The sequence below is a fragment of the Cyanistes caeruleus genome, chromosome 33 (genome assembly GCF_971803275.1).
Source record: "Cyanistes caeruleus chromosome 33, bCyaCae1.hap1.1, whole genome shotgun sequence".
Lineage (NCBI taxonomy): Eukaryota > Metazoa > Chordata > Aves > Passeriformes > Paridae > Cyanistes > Cyanistes caeruleus.
Genome location: NC_141734.1, coordinates 1,937,958 through 1,954,640, shown reverse-complemented (window position 1 = coordinate 1,954,640; position 16,683 = coordinate 1,937,958). Strand labels below are relative to the sequence as shown.

General features: G+C 51.9%; 2 protein-coding genes across 3 annotated transcripts in view; one reads left to right on the top strand and one right to left on the bottom strand.

Annotated features, from left to right (window-relative positions):
- The window catches only part of EHMT2 (euchromatic histone lysine methyltransferase 2), a 41,139-nt gene extending 36,254 nt beyond the window's left edge, over positions 1-4,885 (top strand). The window contains exon 28 of the mRNA XM_086870825.1: positions 2,471-4,885. Coding sequence (XP_086726951.1) covers positions 2,471-2,624 — 154 coding nt within the window. The 3' untranslated portion in view covers positions 2,625-4,885. The remainder of the gene's footprint in view (positions 1-2,470) is intronic.
- Positions 4,886-6,009: 1,124 nt separating this feature from the next.
- PPT2 (palmitoyl-protein thioesterase 2) lies at positions 6,010-15,881 on the bottom strand. 2 transcript variants are annotated; one of them, XM_086870805.1, is made up of 10 exons: positions 15,860-15,881; positions 15,482-15,691; positions 13,276-13,429; positions 12,356-12,451; positions 10,653-10,760; positions 9,945-10,028; positions 9,746-9,830; positions 8,362-8,416; positions 7,472-7,624; positions 6,010-7,295 (listed from the first exon to the last, which is right to left on the bottom strand). In XM_086870805.1, exons 1-9 carry the CDS (start codon positions 15,878-15,880, stop codon positions 7,481-7,483), a joined length of 957 nt encoding a protein of 318 aa, XP_086726931.1. In that variant the 5' UTR covers position 15,881; the 3' UTR covers positions 6,010-7,295; positions 7,472-7,480. The 2 variants fall into 2 exon arrangements, with proteins under 2 accessions (XP_086726931.1, XP_086726929.1); XM_086870803.1 differs by having other exon boundaries at positions 6,010-7,624.
- Positions 15,882-16,683: the final 802 nt, after the last annotated feature.

The window sequence follows — 16,683 nt, the reverse complement described above, 5'->3', positions numbered from 1 at the left end:
GTTTTATATCAATTTATTGGGGTTTTATTGGGGTTTATTGGGGTTTTATATCCATTTATTGGGGTTTTATATTGATTTATTGGGGTTTTATATGGATTTATTGGGGTTTTATATGGATTTATTGGGGTTTTTGGGGCTTCCCCCGCATCGCCTTCTTCAGCAGCCGCCACATCCGGCCCGGGGAGGAGCTGGGGTCAGCTTTTATTGGGGTTTTATATCCATTTATTGGGATTTTATATCCATTTATGGGGGTTTATTGGGGTTTTATATCGATTTATTGGGGTTTTATATGGATTTATTGGGGTTTTATATGGATTTATTGGGGTTTATTGGGGTTTTATATGGATTTATTGGGGTTTTATATCGATTTATTGGGGTTTATTGGGGTTTTATATGGATTTATTGGGGTTTTTGGGGCTTCCCCCGCATCGCCTTCTTCAGCAGCCGCCACATCCGGCCCGGGGAGGAGCTGGGGTCAGGAATTATTGGGGTTTATTGGGGTTTTATATCCATTTATTGGGGTTTTATATCGATTTATTGGGGTTTATTGGGGTTTTATATGGATTTATTGGGGTTTTATATGGATTTATTGGGGTTTATTGGGGTTTTATATGGATTTATCGGGGTTTTATATGGATTTATTGGGGTTTTATATCGATTTATCGGGGTTTTATATGGATTTATTGGGGTTTTATATGGATTTATTGGGGTTTTTGGGGCTTCCCCCGCATCGCCTTCTTCAGCAGCCGCCACATCCGGCCCGGGGAGGAGCTGGGGTGACAATTATATGGATTTATTGGGGTTTATTGGGGTTTTATAGGGATTTATTGGGGTTTTATATGGATTTATTGGGATTTATTGGGGTTTTTGGGGCTTCCCCCGCATCGCCTTCTTCAGCAGCCGCCACATCCGGCCCGGGGAGGAGCTGGGGTCAGCTTTTATTGGGGTTTTATATGGATTTATTGGGGTTTATTGGGGTTTTATATCGATTTATTGGGGTTTTATATGGATTTATTGGGGTTTTATATCGATTTATTGGGGTTTTATATCGATTTATTGGGGTTTATTGGGGTTTTATATGGATTTATATCGATTTATTGGGGTTTTATATGGATTTATTTGGGTTTTATATGGATTTATTGGGGTTCTATAGGGATTTATTGGGGTTTTATATCGATTTATTGGGGTTTTATATCGATTTATTGGGGTTTTATATCGATTTATTGGGATTTATTGGGGTTTTATATCGATTTATTGGGATTTATTGGGGTTTTATATCGATTTATTGGGGTTTTATATGGATTTATTGGGGTTTTATATGGATTTATCGGGGTTTTATATCGATTTATTGGGGTTTTATATGGATTTATTGGGGTTTTATATCGATTTATTGGGGTTTATTGGGGTTTTATATGGATTTATTGGGGTTTTTGGGGCTTCCCCCGCATCGCCTTCTTCAGCAGCCGCCACATCCGGCCCGGGGAGGAGCTGGGGTCAGCCTTTATTGGGGTTTTATATCGATTTATTGGGGTTTATTGGGGTTTTATATGGATTTATTGGGGTTTTATATGGATTTATTGGGGTTTTATATGGATTTATTGGGGTTTAATATCGATTTATTGGGGTTTTATATGGATTTATTGGGGTTTTATATCGATTTATTGGGGTTTTATATCGATTTCTTGGGGTTTATTGGGGTTTTATATGGATTTATATCGATTTATTGGGGTTTTATATGGATTTATTTGGGTTTTATATGGATTTATTGGGGTTCTATAGGGATTTATTGGGGTTTTATATCGATTTATTGGGGTTTTATATCGATTTATTGGGGTTTTATATCGATTTATTGGGATTTATTGGGGTTTTATATCGATTTATTGGGGTTTATTGGGGTTTTATATCGATTTATTGGGGTTTTGTATCCATTTATTGGGGTTTTATTGGGATTTATTAGGGTTTTATATGGATTTATTGGGGTTTTATAGGGATTTATTGGGGTTTTATATCGATTTATTGGGGCTTTATATCGATTTATTGGGGTTTTATTGGGATTTATATGGATTTATTTGGATTTTATTGGGATTTATTGGGGTTTTATATGGATTTATTGGGGTTTATTGGGATTTATGGGGGATTTTGGGGGTGGGATTTGGGATTCAGGATTTGTGTTTTTTGATTTGTGATTTTTGATTTGTGATTTTTGATTTGTGATTTTTGATTTTTGATTTGTGATTTTTGATTTATAATTTTTGATTTATAATTTTTGATTTGTGATTTTTGATTTGTGATTTTTGATTTATAATTTTTGATTTGTGATTTGTGATTTTTGATTTGTGATTTTTGATTGATTTGTGATTTTTGATTTATAATTTTTGATTTTTGATTTGTGGTTTGTGATTTTTGATTTATAATTTTTGATTTGTGATTTTTGATTTGTGATTTATAATTAGTGGTTTGTGGTTTCCAGGTTCGATTACGGGGATCGTTTCTGGGACATCAAGAGCAAATACTTCCCGTGCCAGTGCGGCTCCGAGAAATGCAAACACTCGGCCGAGGCGGGCGGGGGGCGCGGGGACCCCCAGGAGCTGCTGCCGCCGCTGCTGGCCCTGCCCCCGCCCTGAGGCAGCCGGAACCGGCCCAGAGACAGCCGGAACCGGCCCAAAAAAACAGCCGGAACCGGCCCAAAAACACCTGGAATCCACCCAAAAACACAGCCGGAACCGGCCCAGAAACAGCCGGAACCGGCCCAGAAACAGCCGGAACCGGCCCAGAAACACCTGGAATCCACCCAAAAAAATCACCTGGATAACCCCAGAAACAGCCGGAACCGGCCCAAAAAAACAGCCGGAATCACCCTGAAAAAACACCCGGAATCGACCCAAAAACATCACCTGGATAACCCCAAAAACAGCTGGAACCGGCCCAAAACCACACCCAGAATCGACCCAAAAACAGCCGGAACCGGCCCAGAAACAGCCGGAACCGGCCCAGAAACAGCCGGAATCCACCCAAAAAAACAGCCGGAATCACCCTGAAAAAACAGCCGGAATCCACCCAAAAAAATCACCTGGATAACCCCAAAAACAGCCGGAACCGGCCCAGAAACAGCCGGAATCCACCCAAAACCACCCAGAATCGACCCAAAATATCACCTGGATAACCCCAAAAACAGCCGGAACCGGCCCAGAAACACCTGGAATCCACCCAAAAAACCAGCCGGAATCACCCTGAAAAAATCACCTGGATAACCCCAGAAACAGCCGGAACCGGCCCAAAAACATCACCTGGATAGCCCCAAAAACAGCCGGAACCGGCCCAAAAAAACAGCCAGAATCACCCTGAAAAAACAGCCGGAATCCACCCAAAAAAACAGCCGGAATCACCCTGAAAAAATCACCTGGATAACCCCAAAACCAGCCGGAACCGGCCCAGAAACAGCCGGAATCCACCCAAAAATCAGCCGGAACCAGCCCAAAAAAACAGCCGGAATCCACCCAAAAACATCACCTGGATAACCCCAGAAACAGCCGGAACCGGCCCAAAACCACCTGGAATCCACCCAAAAAAACAGCCGGAATCACCCTGAAAAAACAGCCGGAATCCACCCAAAACCACCTGGAATCGACCCAAAAAAATCACCTGGATAACCCCAGAAACAGCCGGAACCGGCCCAGAAACAGCCGGAACCGGCCCAAAAAAACAGACGGAATCACCCTGAAAAAATCACCTGGATAACCCCAAAACCAGCCGGAATCCACCCAAAAAAACAGCCGGAATTGGCCCAAAACCAGCCGGAATTGGCCCAAAAAACAGCCGGAATCCACCCAAAAAAACAGCCGGAATTGGCCCAAAAACAGCCGGAACCGGCCCAAAAACATCACCTGGATAGCCCCAAAAACACCCGGAACCGGCCCAAAAAAACAGCCGGAACCGGCCCAAAAACACACCCGGAACCGGCCCAGAAACACCTGGAATCCACCCAAAAAAACAGCCGGAATCACCCTGAAAAAATCACCTGGATAACCCCAAAAACAGCCGGAACGGGCCCAGAAACAGCCGGAATCCACCCAAAAAAACAGCCGGAACCGGCCCAGAGACAGCCGGAATCCACCCAAAAAAACAGCCGGAACCGGCCCAGAAACAGCCGGAATCCACCCAAAACCACCCAGAATCGACCCAAAAAAATCACCTGGATAACCCCAAAAACAGCCGGAACCGGCCCAGAAACACCTGGAATCCACCCAAAAAAACAGCTGGAACCGGCCCAGAAACAGCCGGAATCCACCCAAAAAAATCACCTGGATAGCCCCAAAAACAGCCGGAACCGGCCCAAAACCACACCCAGAATCGACCCAAAAACAGCCGGAACCTGCCCAAAAAAACAGCCGGAATCACCCTGAAAAAACAGCCGGAATCCACCCAAAAAAATCACCTGGATAACCCCAAAAACAGCCGGAATCAGCCCAAAAAATCACTTGGATAACCCCAAAAAACCGTCCAAAATGGGGAAAATTGCCCCAAAATTGCCCCAAATAAACCCAAAATGGCCCCAAATTCATCGAAAATGGGAAAAATTGACCCAAAATGTCCCCAAGTTTCCTTGAAATGGAGAAAATTCACCCAAAAGTGCCCAAAATTCATCCAGAATTGGGAAAATTGACCCGAAATGGCCCAAAATTCATCCAAAATGGAGAAAATTCATCCCAAATTCAACCAATTACACGCAAAATGGTCAAAATTCATCCAAAATGGAGAAAATTCCCCCAAAACGGCCAAAATTGCCCCAAAATTGCCCCAATTTCCCCCTCTGGCCCCGCCCCCTTTGACCCCGCCCCCTTTGATCGACGTTGGATGGGAACCAATAAAAGGACCGGATGAAAAAGGGGTGTGGCCTCGTTGAGTGGGCGGGGTTTGTGGAGTGGGCGGGGCCACAGCGAAGGGAGGGGTGGGGTTTGGCCCCCAAAATCCCCTTGGGACGCCCCAAAAATCCCCAAAATTCACTCGGGACCCCCCAAAATCCCCCAAAATTCACTTAAAACCCCCCAAAATCCACCCGGGACCCCCAAAAGCCCCCCAAAATTCACTCGGGACCCCCCAAAAATCACTAAAATTCACTCGAAACCCCCCAAAATTCACTCGGACCCCCCAAAATTCACTCGAAACCCCCCCAAATTCACTCGTGACCCCCCAAAATCCCCCCGGGACCCCCAGAAATGCACTCGGGACCCCAGACCCATTCGGGGGGGGAGGGGAAGTGCTTTATTAACGGTGGGGGGACCCCTCCCCCCCTCCCCCAAAATCGCCCCCTCCCCTTTCAGGCGGTGGGGGAGGGGCTGGGGGGGGTGGGGGGAGGGGTCCCCAAATCCCTGAGTCTGTGGGGGATGGGCGGGGGTCGCGCGTTCCCCTCCCCCACCCCCTCGGGGAGCCCCCCAAAAATGGGAGGGGCCCCGTGGGGACCCCAAAATCCCCCCCAGGGAACCCAAAATCCCCCCCAGGACCCCAAAATCCCCCCCAGGACCCCAAAATCCCCCCCAGGGACCCCAAATCCCCCCCAGGGACCCCAAAATCCCCCCCAGGGACCCCAAATCCCCCCCAGGGACCCCAAAATCCCCCCCAGGGACCCCAAAATCCCCCCCAGGGACCCCAAAATCTCCCCTGGGGACCCCAAAATCCTCCCCGGGGACCCCAAAATCTCCCCTGGGGACCCCAAATTCTCCTCTGGGACCCCAAAATCTCCCCTGGGGACCCCAAAATCCCCCCCAGGGACCCCAAAATCTCCCCTCGGGACCCCATAGATCCCCTCCAAACCCCTCCCAGCCCCACAGATCCCCCATAGATCCCTACAGATCCCCATAGATCCCATATAGATCCTCTATAGACCCCTCCCAGCCCCACAGATCCCCTATAGATCCCCATGGGTCCCCACAGATCCCCCACAGATCCCCTATAAACACCCCAGATCCCCTATAGATCCCCTATAGAGCCCCATAGATCCCCAACAGATCCCCTATAAACCCCCATAGATCCCTCCCCAGCCCCATAGATCCCATAGAAACCCCTATAGATCCCATAGAAACCCCCATAGATCCCTCCCCAGCCCCATAGATCCCATAGAAACCCCCATAGATCCCATAGAAACCCCTCCCAACCCCACAGAACCCCACAGATCCCCCATAGATCCCCTATGGATCCCCTATGGATCCCCTATAGATCGCTCTCAGGTGAGCCAGGGCCGGATGCAGCGCTCGTAGACCCCCCGGTGGCTGTGCCAGCGCCCCATAGACCCCATATAAACACCCATAGATCCCATAGAAACACCCATAGATCCCATAGAAACCCCTATAGATCCCATATAAACACCCCAGATCCCCTATAAACCCCCATAGATCCCGTCAGGTGAGCCAGGGCCGGATGCAGCGCTCGTAGACCCCCCTGTGGCTGTGCCAGCGCCCCATAGATCCCTCCCCAGCCCCATAGATCCCATAGAAACACCCATAGATCCCCTATAAACACCCATAGATCCCATAGAAACCCCCATAGATCCCTCCCAGCCCCACAGATCCCCTATGGATCCCCTATAGATCGCTCTCAGGTGAGCCAGGGCCGGATGCAGCGCTCGTAGACCCCCCGGTGGCTGTGCCAGCGCCCCATAGATCCCTCCCCAGCCCCATAGATCCCATATAAACACCCATAGATCCCATAGAAACACCCCAGATCCCCTATGGATCCCCTATGGATCCCCCATGGATCCCGTCAGGTGAGCCAGGGCCGGATGCAGCGCTCGTAGACGCCCCTGTGGCTGTGCCAGCGCCCCATAGATCCCTCCCAGCCCCACAGATCCCATAGAAACCCCTATAGATCCCATATAAACACCCATAGATCCCATAGAAACCCCTATAGATCCCATAGAAACCTCTCCCAGCCCCACAGATCCCCTATGGATCCCCTATAGATCGCTCTCAGGTGAGCCAGGGCCGGATGCAGCGCTCGTAGACGCCCCGGTGGCTGTGCCAGCGCCCCATAGATCCCATAGAAACCCCCATAGATCCCATAGAAACCCCTATAGATCCCATAGAAACACCCATAGATCCCATAGAAACCTCTCCCAGCCCCATAGATCCCCTATGGATCCCCTATAGATCGCTCTCAGGTGAGCCAGGGCCGGATGCAGCGCTCGTAGACCCCCCTGTGGCTGTGCCAGCGCCCCATAGATCCCATAGAAACACCCATAGATCCCATAGGAACCTCTCCCAGCCCCACAGAACCCCACAGATCCCCTATGGATCCCCTATGGATCCCCTATGGATCCCCTATAGATCGCTCTCAGGTGAGCCAGGGCCGGATGCAGCGCTCGTAGACCCCCCGGTGGCTGTGCCAGCGCCCCATAGATCCCTCCCAGCCCCACAGATCCCATAGAAACCCCTATAGATCCCATAGAAACACCCCAGATCCCCTATGGATCCCCTATAGATCGCTCTCAGGTGAGCCAGGGCCGGATGCAGCGCTCGTAGACGCCCCGGTGGCTGTGCCAGGCCGTGTGGGGCACCCCGGGCACGGCGCAGCCCCCCAGGGCCCCCCGGCCCCACAGCGTCTTCAGGCCGAAGGTGTCCTGCAGGAAAACCTGCGACGGCGCCGGGCGCGTCGGGGAGCGCGCAACGCAACGGGAACGCGACAGAACGTGACAAAATCCACCCAAAATAACCCAAAATGCACCCAAAATAGCCCAAAATCCACCCAGAATAGCCCCAAATCCACCCAAAATAGCCCAAAATCCACCCAAAATAGCCCAAAATCCACCCAGAATAGCACAAAATCCACCCAAAATAGCCCAAAATCCACCCAAAATAGCCCCAAATCCACCCAAAACGCAACCAAATCCACCCAAAATAGCCCAAAATGCACCAAAACGGACCCAAAATAGCCCAAAATCCACCCAGAATATCCCAAAATGCACCAAAACAGACACAAAATATCCCAAAATCCACCCAAAATATCCCAAAATCCACCCAAAATATCCCAAAATGCACCCAAAATAGCCCAAAATGCACCCAAATAGCCCAAAATCCACCCAAAATAGCCCAAAATGCACCAAAACAGACACAAAATATCCCAAAATCCACCCAAAATGCACCAAAATGGACCCAAAATAGCCCAAATTCCAAATCCCACCCCCCATTTTTGGGGTCCCCCTCCCCAAATCCCGACTCCCCCTCCCCAATTTGGGGGTCCCCCACCCCAATTTTGGGGTCCCCCTCCCCAGTTTTGGGGTCCCCCTCCCCAGTTTTGGGGTCCCCCTCCCCAATTTTGGGGTCCCCCTCCCCAGTTTTGGGGTCCCCCTCCCCAGTTCCCGCCCCTCACCGGCTGCGCCTCCATGTCCCGCACGGTCTCGTTGGCGTCGTAGAACCCGAAAAGGCTTCGGGAACCAAATTTGGGGTCACGGGGGGGGAGCCCCGAAATTCGGGGAGACCCCAAAAAATTGGGGGAATTCGGGGATTTTTAGGGGAATTTTTTAGGGGAATTTTGGGGATTTTTTTAATGGGAATTTTTGGGATTTTTTAATGGGAATTTTGGGGATTTTTTGGGAGGATTTTGGGAATTTTTTTAATGGGAATTTTGGGGATTTTTGGGAGAACTTTTAGGACTTTTTAGGGGAATTTTGGGGATTTTTTTAATGGGAATTTTGGGGATTTTTTTAATGGGAATTTTTGCGATTTTTGGGAGGATTTTTAGGATTTTTTAGGGGAATTTTGGGGATTTTTTGGGAGGATTTTGGGGACTTTTTTAATGGGAATTTTGGGGACTTTTTTAATGGGAATTTTGGGGTTTTTTGGGAGAATTTTGAGGTTTTTTATGGGAATTTTGGGGATTTTTTAGGGGAATTTTGGGGATTTCTATGAGGATTTTGGGGTTTTTTAATGGGAATTTAAAGATTTTTTAGAAGAATTTTGGGGATTTTTTTAGGGGAATTTTAAGATTTTTTTAAATGGGAATTTTGGCGATTTTTTATGGGAATTTTTGGGATTTTTGGGAGGATTTTGGGATTTTTTTGATTTTGGGGGGATTTTTTAAGGGATTTTTAGGATTTTTGGGAAGGTTTAGGGGGAATTTTTAGAGGAATTTTGGGATTTTTTAATGGGAATTTTGGGGATTTTTTGGGAGGATTTTGGGGATTTTTTAAGGAATTTTGGGGATTTTGGGGAAGATTTTTTTGGATTTTTTTAAGGGGGATTTTGGGAAAGGATTTTGGGATTTTTTTGGGAGGATTTTTGGGGTTTTTTCGGGGAATTTGGGGGGATTTGGGGGGAGAATTTTGGAGATTTTTTTTGTGGGAATTTTGGGGATTTTTGGGGGTAATTTTGAATTAATTTTGGGGTGTTTTGGGGTAATTTTGGGCTGTTTTTGGGGTTGTTTTTGGGCTGTTTTGGGTTTTTTTGGGGCTGTTTCTGGGTTGTTTCTGGGGTGGTTTTGGGGGGTTTTTGGGCTGTTTTGGGGTTTTTTTGGGAGGCTGTTTTTGGGCTGTTTTTGGGGTGTTTTTGTGTTGTTTTGGGGTTGTTTTTGGGCTGTTTTTGTGCTGTTTTGGGGCTCTTTTCAGGGTGTTTTTGTGCTGTTTTTGTGCTGTTTTTGGGGTGTTTTGGGGTTATTTTTGGGGCTGTTTTTGGGGTGGTTTTGGGCTGTTTTCAGGGTGTTTTCAGGGTGTTTTTGGGCTGTTTTTGGGGTGTTTTCGGGGTGTTTTGGCTCTCACCTGGACTGCCAGGGGGTGATGACGCCGTCGTCGGGGCCCCCGATCAGCACCAGGCGCTGGATCCGCAGCAGGTTCCGCTTCCACTCTGGGGAAATTCGGGGCTTTTTGGGTGATTTCGGGCCGATTTCCAGGGTTTTGGGGTTTTTTGGGTGTTTCTGGGGTGTTTTTGGGGTGTTTTTGGGGGTTTTTGGGGTCTCACCAGAGGCGTTGGGGTGCAGGCGCTCGTCGTTGAGCAGCGCCAGGAAATCGCTGTTGTTCAGGTAAAGGTCCCGGTGGTGGGGGTCTGCAGGGGGGGTTTGGGGAGGTTTTGGGGGGATTTGGGGGTTTTTTGGGGTTTGGGGATTTTTGGGGATTTTTTGGGGATTTTTTCGGATTTTTTCGGATTTTTTGGGGATTTTTTGGGTGATTTTTTTTGATTTTTTGGTGATTTTTAATGGATTTTTTGGGATTTTTTTTGAGGTTTTTTTGGGGGGAAATGGGGATTTTGAGGGATTTTTGGGGTTTTTTTCGGTGGAAAAATCAGGGGGATTTGGGGATTTTTGGGGGATTTCTTTTGGGTTTTGGGGTTTTTGGGGGTTTGGGGATTTTTTTTTTATTTTTTTAGGATTTTTTAGGGGTTTTTGGGGGGTGAAAAATGGGGTTTGGAAGGGATTTTTGGGATTTATTTTTGGTGAAAGAATTGGCGGATTTGGGGTGGAAAATTGGGGATTTTGGGGGATTTTGGGGGGGTTTTGGGTTTTTTGGTGACTTTGGGGAATTTTGGGGGGGATTTTTATGGGATTTTTATGGGATTTTTGGGGGAATTTTGGGGTTTTTTGGCTCCAGGCCTTCCCGGGGGGTTTTGGGGGGGTTTTGGGGGTTTTTTGGGGTGTTTTTTGGGGTTTTTGGGGTGTTTTTGGGGCCAGACCGTTCCAGTAGTTGCAGATGGACACGCCCTGGCCCAGGGGGGTGTAGCAGAGCCGGTAAAGGTTGGATTTCATGTGCCGGGGGAAAAGCCACTTCAGGTAATCGGTGTCTGCCAAAAAACGCCCAAAATCGGCACAAAATCAGCCCAAAATCAGCCCAGAATCTGCCCAGAATCAGCCCAAAATCTGATCAAAATCAGCCCAAAATCAGCCCAGAATCTGCCCAGAATCTGCCCAGAATCAGCCCAAAATCTGCCCAAAGTCAGCCCAAAATCTGATCAAAATCAGATCAAAATCAGCCCAAAATCTGATCAAAATCAGCCCAAAAAATGCCCCAAATCAGCCCAAAATCAGCCCAAAATCTGATCAAAATCAGCCCAAAATCTGCCCAAAAAACACCCAAAATCGACACAAAATCAGCCCAAAATCTGCCCAAAGTCAGCCCAAAATCTGCCCCAAATCTGATCAAAATCAGCCCCAAAAACGCCCAAAATCTGATCAAAATCAGCCCAAAATCAGCCCCAAATCAGCCCAAAATCAGCCCAGAATCTGCCCAAAATCTGATCAAAATCTGCCCAAAATCTGATCAAAATCAGCCCAAAATCAGCCCAAAAAATGCCCCAAATCAGTCCAAAATCAGCCCAAAGTCTGCCCAAAAAATGCCCCAAATCTGCCCAAATCCCAGCCCAGCTGGGATCACCCAAATTCCACCCAAAAATCCCAAATCCGACCCCAAATTCCCAAATCCCGCCAAAAAAATCCCAAATCTGCCCCAAAAATCCCCCAAAAAATCTCCAAAAATTCCCCCCAAAAAACCTAAAAAAACCAAAAAAAACCCCCCAAGAAATTCCAAAAAAATTCCAAAAAAATTCCAAAAAAGTTCCCAAAAAAAGCTCCAAAAAAAACCCGACCCCAAAAAACCCCAAAAACCCCAAAAACCCCAAAAAACGACAAAGAAAAACCCACCAAAAACCTCGAAAAAACCCTCAAAAAATCGAAAAAAAATCGAAAAAAAATTCCAGAAAAATCAAAAAAAATTCCCAAAAAATCCCAAAAAATTTCCCAAAAAATTCCCAGGAAAGCCACCAAAAAAAAATCCCCAAAAACCCCAAAACAACCCCAAAAAACCCCAAAAAACGACAAAGAAAACCCCACCAAAAACCTCAAAAAAACCCTCAAAAAATCTAAAAAAAAATCGAAAAAAAATTCCAGAAAAATCAAAAAAAATTCCCAAAAAATCCCAAAAAATTCCCAAAAAATTCCCAGGAAAACCTCAAAAAAAAAAAATCCCCAGAAACCCCAAAACAACCCCAAAAAACCCCAAAAAAACAACAAAGAAAAAACCCCCAAAAACCTCGAAAAAATCCTCGAAAAAATCTAAAAAAAATCGAAAAAAAATTCCAGAAAAATCCCCCAAAAATTCCCAAAAAATCCCAAAAATTTTCCCAAAAAATTCCCAAAAATTCCCAAAAATTTTCCCAAAAAATTCCCAAAAAATTCCCAGGAAAACCTCTCCAAAAAAATCCCCAAAAAACCCCAAAAAACGACAAAGAAAAACCCACCAAAAACCTCGAAAAAAACCCCAAAAAATCGAAAAAAAATCGAAAAAAATTCCAGAAAAATCCAAAAAAATTCGCAAAAAATTCCCAAAAATTTTCCCAAAATTCCCGGCCCCCCCCGGGACCCCCCCGAGCCCCCTCCTCACCCCCGTACTGCCCCATCTGCGGCGCCGCCAGGGAGATGAAGCTGCGCACGTTGTGGTCGGGGGTCGTGGCCAGCAGGGCCCGGCAGATGAGACCCCCTGGAATTTGGGGAGGGGGCTGGTGGGGAGGGGTCTGAAACAGCCCAGGACCCCCCCCAGGAATCGGGACCCCCCAAAATCCCCCCGGGACCCCCAAAATCCACCCCAAGGACCCCCAAAATCCACCCCAGGGACCCCAGACCCAAATGGGACCCCCTGGAATTTGGGGAGGGGGCTCGTGGGGGAGGGGTCTGAAATCGGGGACTCTCCCCCAGGAATCGGGACCCCCCAAAATCCCCCCTGGGACCCCCAAAATCCACCCCAGGGACCCCAGACCCAAATGGGACCCCCAGAATCCCCCACAGGGACCCCCAATCCCAAACTCGAGACCCCTCCCCATGAACCCAGGACCCCCCCCATCCCACCCAGGACCCCCCCGGACCCCTCCCCACAAACCCAGGACCCTCCCAGGACCCCCCCAGGACCCCCCCATCCCCCCCGGGACCCCTCCCCACAAACCCAGGACCCTTCCCCACCCCCCCAGGACCCCCAGGACCCCCCAGGACCCCTCCCCATGAACCCGGGACCCCCCCAGGACCCCCCCGGGACCCCTCCCCACAAACCCAGGACCCTCCAGGACCCTTCCCCATCCCCCCAAGACCCCTCCCCATGAACCCAGGACCCCCCAGGACCCCCCAGGACCCCCCCAGGACCCCCGGGACCCCCACCCTGGCTGTAGCCCAGCAGATGGACCCCGTGGGCCGCGTTGGCCATGATGGGGGCCAGCGCTCGCCGGAACCCCCGGGACCCCCGAGACCCCTCCCCATGAACCCAGGACCCCCCAGGACCCCCCCAGGACCCCCCAGGACCCCCGGGACCCCCACCCTGGCTGTAGCCCAGCAGATGGACCCCGTGGGCCGCGTTGGCCATGATGGGGGCCAGCGCTCGCCGGAACCCCTCCACCTGGAGCCAGAGCGGGCGCAGAGAAGCCCCCCGGTCAAACAGGTCCAGAACCGTCACCTCCGTGCCAGGGTGGGTCTGGGGGCGTCACAAACCCGTCAGGGGGGGCGGGAATGGGGCTGGGGGACTGGAAATGGGTCTGGGGGCGTCACAAACCCGTCAGGGGGGGCGGGAATGGGGCTGGGGGCGTCATGAATGGGTTTGGGGGGCTGGAAATGGGTCTGGGGGCGTCACAAATCCGTCAGGGGGGTCAGAAATGGGTCTGGGGGCGTCACAAACCCGTCAGGGGGGTCGGGAATGGGGCTGGGGGCGTCACAAACCCGTCAAGGGGGGTCGGGAATGGGGCTGGGGGCGTCAGGAGTGGGGCTGGGGGGCTGGAAATGGGTCTGGGGGGGTCGGAAATGGGTCTGGGGGGGTCGGAAATGGGTCTGGGGGCGTCACAAACCCGTCAGGGGGGGCGGGAATGGGGCTGGGGGTTCGGAAATGGGTCTGGGGGAGTCACAAACCCGTCAGGGGGGCCGGGAACAGGGCTGGGGGACTGGAAATGGGTCTGGGGGCGTCACAAACCCGTCAGGGGGGTCGGGAACGGGGCTGGGGGGCTGGAAATGGGTCTGGGGTCTAAGGAACCGTCACCTCCGTGCCAGGGTGGGTCTGGGGGCGTCACAAACCCATCAGGGGGGGCGGAAATGGGGCTGGGGGTTCGGAAATGGGTCTGGGGGCGTCACGAGTGGGTTTGGGGGGGTTCGGAAATGGGGCTGGGGGACTGGAAATGGGGCTGGGGGCTTCACAAACCCGTCAGGGGGGGCGGGAATGGGGCTGGGGGCGTCATGAATGGGTTTGGGGGGCTGGAAATGGGTCTGGGGGGGTCGGAAATGGGTCTGGGGGCGTCACAAACCCGTCAGGGGGGTCGGGAATGGGGCTGGGACACCCGGGAATGGGGCTGGGGGGGTCGGAAATGGGTCTGGGGGCGTCAAGAGTGGGTTTGGGGGGCTGGAAATGGGTCTGGGGGCGTCACAAACCCGTCAGGGGGGTCGGGAATGGGGCTGGGGGGCTGGAAATGGGTCTGGGGGCGTCACAAACCCGTCAGGGGGGTCGGGAATGGGTCTGGGGGCGTCAGGAGTGGGTCTGGGGGTGCCCGAAATGGGTCAGGGGGGTGGGAAATGGGTTTGGGACACCCGGGAATGAGTCTGGGGGTGCCCGAAATGGGTCTGGGGGCGTCAGAAATGGCGCTGGGGCGATTTTCGGGTGATTTTCGGGTGATTTTCGGGCCGTTTTGGGGCTGTTTTTGGGGTGTTTTTAGGGTGTTTTTGGGGTGTTTTTCGGGTGATTTTCGGGCCGTTTTGGGGCCGTTTTTGGGGCTGTTTCTGGGCTATTTTTGGGTGATTTTCGGGCAGTTTTTGGGTTGTTTTGGGGCTGTTTTGGGGCAGTTTCGGGGCCGTTTTGGGGCTGTTTCTGGGTGGGTTTCGGGACTGGTTTTGGGGTGTATTCGGGTTATTTTCGGGCTATTTTGGGGCCGTTTTGGGGCTATTTTCGGGTTATTTTCGGGGCTGTTTTTGGGGTGTTTTCGGGCTGTTTTGGGGCAGTTTTGGGGCTGTTTTGGGGCTGTTTTTGGGCTGTTTTTGGGCTGTTTTTTGGGCTGTTTCTGGGCGGTTTTTGGGCCGTTTTGGCGCTGTTTTGGGGCTGTTTTTTGGGCTGTTCCGGGCCGTTTTTGGGCTGTTTTTTGGGCCGTTCCGGGCCGTTTTTGGGCTCTTTTGGGGCGGTTTTTGGGCTGTTCCGGGCCGTTTTTGGGCTGTTTCTGGGCGGTTTTTGGGCCGTTTTTGGGGCGGTTCCGGGCCGTTTTTGGGGCTGTTTTTTGGGCTGTTCCGGGCCGTTTTTGGGCTGTTTTGGGGCCGTTTTTGGGCTGTTCCGGGCGGTTTTGGGCTCGGTTTCAGGGCTGTTTTTGGGCTGTTTTTGGGGCCGTTTCGGGCGGTTTTGGGGCCGTTTTTGGGCCGTTCCGGGCCGTTTTTGGGCTCGGTTTCGGGGCGGTTTTTGGGCTGTTTTTGGGGCTGTTCCGGGCCGTTTTTGGGCTGTTTTTTGGGCCGTTCCGGGCCGTTTTTGGGCTCGGTTTGGGGGCTCCCCCCTCCCCCGCACCTGGTTGATGAAGGCCCGCAGGTGCCGGAAGTCGCTGGGGCTGTCGAAGAGCCCGTGCACGATCACCACGGGCCGGAACGACCCCTCCCCCGCGCCCCCCGACCCAAATCCCGCCGGGGGGAGGGGCAGCAGCACCGCCAGCACCAGCAGCGGGAGGGGGAGGGGCGGCAGCGCCCTCCCCTCCCCCACCCCGCGCCCCTCCGGCCGCATCTGTCCAAAAATCGGGGGGGGGGGGGGGAGGGGAGGGGCCGTTAAAAAACGCCCCCTCCTCAATATCCGCCCCTCCCCCCCACCCCCTCCCCCACCACCCCAAAAAAAAACCCCGAGCGCGCGCCCCCTCCCCCACCCCTCCCCCCCCCCCCCCCACGCCGTGTTTACCTCCCGGCTCCCCTCCCCCATCGCGACGTCACTTCCGGATCCGCCGGGACACGCCCCCCTCCCGCTCGGACGAATCGCGACCCTCCCCCCAAATTTCATTGCAATTGAGCCCCGCCCCCCTCCTCCTTTAAATCCAGCCCCGCCCCCTCCTCATTTAAATCCCGCCCCGCCCCCTCCTCGTTTAAATCCCGCCCCGCCCCCTCCTCATTTAAATCCAGCCCCTCCCCCTCCTCGTTTAAATCCCGCCCCGCCCCCTCCTCATTTAAATCCTGCCCCTCCCCCTCCTCATTTAAATCCAGCCCCTCCCCCTCCTCATTTAAATCCCGCCCCGCCCCCTCCCCATTTAAATCCCGCCCCTCCCCCTCCTCATTTAAATCCAGCCCCTCCCCCTCCTCATTTAAATCCAGCCCCTCCCCCTCATTTAAATCCCGCCCCTCCCCCTCCTCGTTTAAATCCCGCCCCGCCCCCTCCTCATTTAAATCCCGCCCCGCCCCCCCGTTTATATCGCGATAGTTCGGGGGGGAGGCCCCGCCCACCTCACCAGCCCCTCCCCCACCCTGGCTGGGGGTTCATGTCGCCCCTCCCCCCCCCCTTATCGCGACAGAAAGCCCCTCCCCCCCCCCACGATTTGGGGTGGGGTCCCATCGCCCCTCCCCCACCACGGGGGTGGGAAAGGGGGCGTGGCCAAAAGGGTGGGCGGGGTTTTGTCGGTTTGGCCACGCCCCCCTCGGGGTGGGGATGGGGGGAAGGGGGCTCGGAGAGGGGTGGGGGAGGGGCTCAGAGCGGAATTGGAGGAGGGGGCGGAGCTCCGCGGTGGGGGCGGG